General features: G+C 50.4%; 2 protein-coding genes across 13 annotated transcripts in view; both read right to left on the bottom strand.

Moving 5' to 3' along the window:
* LOC106937608 (histone-lysine N-methyltransferase ASHR3-like) overlaps positions 1 to 255 on the bottom strand; it is a 3,344-nt gene extending 3,089 nt beyond the window's left edge. The window contains exon 1 of the mRNA XM_015019193.1: positions 231 to 255. Coding sequence (XP_014874679.1) covers positions 231 to 255 — 25 coding nt within the window. The remainder of the gene's footprint in view (positions 1 to 230) is intronic.
* LOC106937609 (histone-lysine N-methyltransferase 2C) overlaps positions 94 to 4,484 on the bottom strand; it is a 50,962-nt gene continuing 46,571 nt past the window's right edge. For all 12 annotated transcript variants that reach the window (XM_015019194.1, XM_015019201.1, XM_015019195.1 and 9 more), the window contains 10 exons: positions 3,752 to 3,961; positions 3,304 to 3,677; positions 2,799 to 2,911; positions 2,584 to 2,720; positions 2,370 to 2,497; positions 1,613 to 1,814; positions 1,425 to 1,541; positions 1,214 to 1,287; positions 1,019 to 1,127; positions 94 to 938 (listed from right to left, as the gene is read on the bottom strand). In XM_015019194.1, coding sequence (XP_014874680.1) covers positions 846 to 938; positions 1,019 to 1,127; positions 1,214 to 1,287; positions 1,425 to 1,541; positions 1,613 to 1,814; positions 2,370 to 2,497; positions 2,584 to 2,720; positions 2,799 to 2,911; positions 3,304 to 3,677; positions 3,752 to 3,961 — 1,557 coding nt within the window. In that variant the 3' untranslated portion in view covers positions 94 to 845. The remainder of the gene's footprint in view (positions 939 to 1,018; positions 1,128 to 1,213; positions 1,288 to 1,424; positions 1,542 to 1,612; positions 1,815 to 2,369; positions 2,498 to 2,583; positions 2,721 to 2,798; positions 2,912 to 3,303; positions 3,678 to 3,751; positions 3,962 to 4,484) is intronic.

The following is a 4,484-nucleotide window of genomic DNA, read 5'->3' as shown; positions in this document are numbered from 1 at the left end:
AATGAGGTCGATATGTTTAACTTATCGTGCGATTTATCGTTTATCGCGACAGGCCTAGTTCATATGCAACAATTCAGTGACAAAAACACAAAGTTTCTCTAAGATGTAAAATATTTTATTTTCTGTAAATGATTCTAAATCAGATTCACCATATTTTCCAGAAACATCACTTTGTTTACATCCATTAATAAAAAAAAACAGAGACAAGGCTTCATGTCGTCTATCTGTACACAGCAGAGCCTGAATAAACCTCATATTTACACGGCGGCAGATGCCTGCAGCCTAAACTCTGGGTGAAGTAACAGACGCCTGTCCACACAAGGGAGTGGGGGCGGGGGTGCTCTAATCTGTGTCTGACTTTTTACTTATGGTACAGATATTTACACACTGCCACACTGGACCTCAAATGCACCGCAGTTTTAGAAAATAGCTTAATTCATTAATAAATACAAAAAGAAAAAAATCTCTTATTTTACAGGAAACTGATGAGGAGGAGGAAGAGGGGAGGACCAAGCGGTGGAATCAGGTAGGTGTGTGTGTGTTTGTCATTTAATGTTTAGTGCAAGTTAAAGGACGACACATTCGCTTATTTCAGTGGTGTTTACACTCACATTTACAACCAATTTACAGTGAGGACCAGCCTCTTAGTAAGCTCCGCCCCATCAGCACAGACTCCACCCTCTCCAGATTATAAATGTGTCCCATTTGTAAATTAATTAAGTATAAACTTTAGTTCCTCTGATCTAATTAATCAGTTTTATTATGGTGTCATGCTAGCTCTGCCCATAGACCAGTGATGATGTCATGTTAACTCCGCCCACAGTGCGCCAGAGGCCTCCATGCTCTCAGTTCATCCATTTGCGGCAGTTCACGGCTCCACAGTGACACGGGATCTTGTGCTGGTCATCTTCCAGGTCAAACTTGTAGTCGTAGCATAGCTGAAGGGAGCAGAGCTAACATGATGAGCCAATCACATTCAGGCTGCCTGATAATGGACAGATTGTTGCATCGACTCTACCTCCTCTCCTCTCTGAATGCGTCTGCAGGAGCTGATGATGATCTTGTTCTCCTTCTCCACCGTCACCACCTCAGTGATGCAGTTCGGAGCACACGAGTGGTTGATGTACCTGTCAGTCACCCAAAGACCCGCCCCATTCCCAGGTGAGCACAGAGCAGGTTCTGCCAGCAGGCACTTTAGATCTCTGTCTCTTACCTTGCCGGTCCTCCGGTGATGGTAGCGTCGATCACATAGTCGTTGTCAATCCGAAACATGTACACGCCTCGGTTCTGCAAACACCAGAACAGATGATTTACATGAGCTACAAGACCAAAGCAAATCAGAGGAGCTGATTAGTTAATTCTGATCAGGGCACATCCAATCAGATGAGGGGAGTGACCAGGGTCAGGTGTGTCAGGTGAATCACCTGGGCCTCGTATAGCCTCTCCTTGCGGTTGGCGACTTCGCTCCTGATTATTGTCCCAATGTACTCGATGACCATAGTGCACTTCTCGATGTCTCTGGCGGCGTACAGCCCCAGTCCCTGTAAACGCATGCAGAGTTAGCCGCTGGCCCTCGGGTGGGGGGCCTGGGGGGGGGGGGTCGCCCCCTCACCTGGATGCCAGAGCGAGCCAGGTACACGTTGCTCTTCCACTCCGCCTTCATGCGGCGGTACTGGGCCGACTTGGAGTGGCGGCCCTGATGGGCAGCAGCCACCGACTCGCCAGGAGACAAAGACAGAACGCCGGGAACGAGGCCGACGATGGAGCCCACTGAGCCCTGACACCTGGGGGCCACACTGGTCAGCAGGTAAGGTCTGGGAAAGACGAGGCAGGTAAGACAGGTATGGATTCCTCAAGGTTTTGAGCCAAACATCGGTTACTGGTCTGAACCGTTGGCCCTTCTCTGGTCACATATTCATTCTGGATGTTCTCATCATATCAGAAATCTTCCAGCAACTATGATGAAAGCCTGTGATAATTGATATATGATTAAACTAATCAGTGCAGCTTTTTCAGCAATGAGCTTGTGCCTCACTATGTTGTTCAAATTTAGGAACCAGGAATGCTGGGTCTGGTTCTCCTGGTTCTGTCCAGAACCAGAAATCAAACACCAGAAGACACAGAACTATTTAATAAGTCCAACCCCCCACCAAAGTTTGCTGGCTCCACCTGGAAGTAATCAGGAACAGGAAGTGATGTTAACAATAGTCACCCTATTCCTGCCAACTCAGAGACTTTCTTGCTATTTTAGCAACATTTTAGACAAAAAAAAGTGTTGCTCAAAATTTGAATTGGCCAATAAATCTTTTGAAAGATCAGTGATCACAAATTGACCAGAAAACTGCGATCGGTGCAGCTCTAGTCGTTACCTCTTGGCCTGGCAGGCCTTGGGTTCGGAGCGAGCCGAGCCAGAAGGGTTGAAGGCCAGAGGCCATTCCATGAGGGGGTTCCTGCCGTAGCGAAAAGTGTAGCGCTCACACGCCTCGACCCCCGGCAACTGGAGGGAGAGAGAGACATGGTCAGGGTGTGTGTGTCACCGTCAGGGTGTCTCTCTGTCTCTGTGCGTCTTTCAGTTGGACCTACAGACTCGATGATCCGGGTCACGGCAGACGTCTTCAGGCCGAACAGTTCCTCTCCTTTCAGGTAAACAGGAAACAGCTTCAGAGTCCCGCTGCAGCTCCTCATCCGGGCCACCGCCTCCAGAACCTGAGCCCACGCCGCTGCACACAGAGTCGGGTCGAAGCGGGTCAGAGAGTTGGAGAGTCTACTCACCTGCTCCTGGTTACCGTGGTGACTACCTGTCGGCGTGGTCCCTGTCAGGACGACGTCGTCGTGACCTTTCTCAACCACCTTGACCTTGAACAGCGGCCGGGATTCATGCTCCTCGATGTAGCACAGGTACTTGCAGCGTCTGCGGGTGGAACCGTTCGTTAGTTCTGATCCAGAACCTCCAGAACCATATGGAACTCCACTGACCCAGAACCAGCAGAACTATGACTGCTCTCAATTTCTGGCCCGGTGTTCTTGCTCTGACAGAATCATGTTTTCTGCTGTGATATGAATAAAACAGAAAATCGGCCATCTAAACTCAACCGATGTTTCCGTGGCAACCGTTTGGGTGGTAGATCGTTCACATTAATTTATGAAATTATTTAAAACCTTAGCTTTTATATATACATGTCTTCTTTATTAAAGTTTCTCTAAAACATTTAAAGCTGCAGTAACTTTAATAAATCTTTTTCCATATTTTATTACAGTCACCACTTTAATATGAGACAGAATTGAGCTACTACACTTCCTCACCTGTTGCTGTAGCGCATGCTCCAGTAGAAGCGGTTGGCATGGTAACCGACTGGGAAGATGGCAGCCTCGTTGTGGAAGGCATCCATCTGCTGTGGGAGGAGCCTCCCAACGGCGCGGAACAGCAGGCTGCCGACACGGAAGGTGTGCTGTCGCTCGCCCCGCTGCACGACAGCGGCGATCTGCCGCGCCTCGTCGCGTTGCACAAAGACTCGCCGAAATACAGCAAAGCAGCGCAGCTCCGAGTCATACGGGTCGGAGCCGGGAGTGGGGTCGGAGGTCGGGCCGGGCGTGGAGAACGGGGAGGAGCTGGATGACCTGTCCCCGCTCACAGGAAGGGTCCTGGGCTTATGGAGGTAGCACAGCATGGTCTTATCCTGTCAGACAAAGAACAGCGTGACTGAGCATGCTCAGACTGCTCAGGTGATCAGGGCTTGCTGCGATTCGGTACCTTGAAGAAGGTGCAGTGGGCCTGCAGGGCGCAGGTGAAGTGATAGGTGTTGGTGCAGCGGAGCCGGTTGCAGCCGGTTGTGGCGCCGCTGCGGCTGCAGTGGGCGCAGCGGAGCGCCAGGCCCCGCCGCAGCGCCAGCTCTACATTGATAAGCGCGCCCGCCTGCGTCTCGTACACCTCACTGGACCACAGAGCGCAGTTCAGGTGCACCTGCAGAAAAACACATAGGTATGTCGCTGCGGGTTTTTTAACATTTTTTTTTAAAGGTTTTGTTGGCTCCAGCAGCCTTTATTTGAAAGTCGTTCAACAGGAAACAGGGTAATGAAAGAGGCGGCCTGGCAAGTGTTGCCAGGCCAGAAATTGAACCTGCGACCACCGCCACGAGGACTAAGGCCTCAATACGTGGGTTGTGCTTCGCTCCCCGTCACTACGGTTTTATGAATCCCTACAGACCGCCAGAGGGCGGAGCTGACAGCACTGAATGACTAATGCCATCGATGTCATAAGGAATCCTGAGCACACACCTCGATGAGGAGGCCCAGATGACTCTTGTAGAATAACATGAACCAGAAAACGATGCCTTGCTGTCTAATTTGCCATGACTGAATGGTCCATTCAAGCACTTCCAAGGCAGCCAAACTGAACAACTCCCCTGGCACCACAGGAAGACTGCGGAGGGTCCTAAGGCATGTTTCAGTCGATGTAGACCGAGCCAGTCAGAACTGTCGACAAG

This window comes from Poecilia latipinna, unplaced genomic scaffold (assembly GCF_001443285.1).
Source record: "Poecilia latipinna isolate Pla-1442-1.1 unplaced genomic scaffold, P_latipinna-1.0 Scaffold2389, whole genome shotgun sequence".
NCBI classification, from domain to species: domain Eukaryota; kingdom Metazoa; phylum Chordata; class Actinopteri; order Cyprinodontiformes; family Poeciliidae; genus Poecilia; species Poecilia latipinna.
The sequence above is the reverse complement of the archived record's forward strand: the minus strand, read 5'-3'. Positions and strand labels throughout refer to the sequence as shown.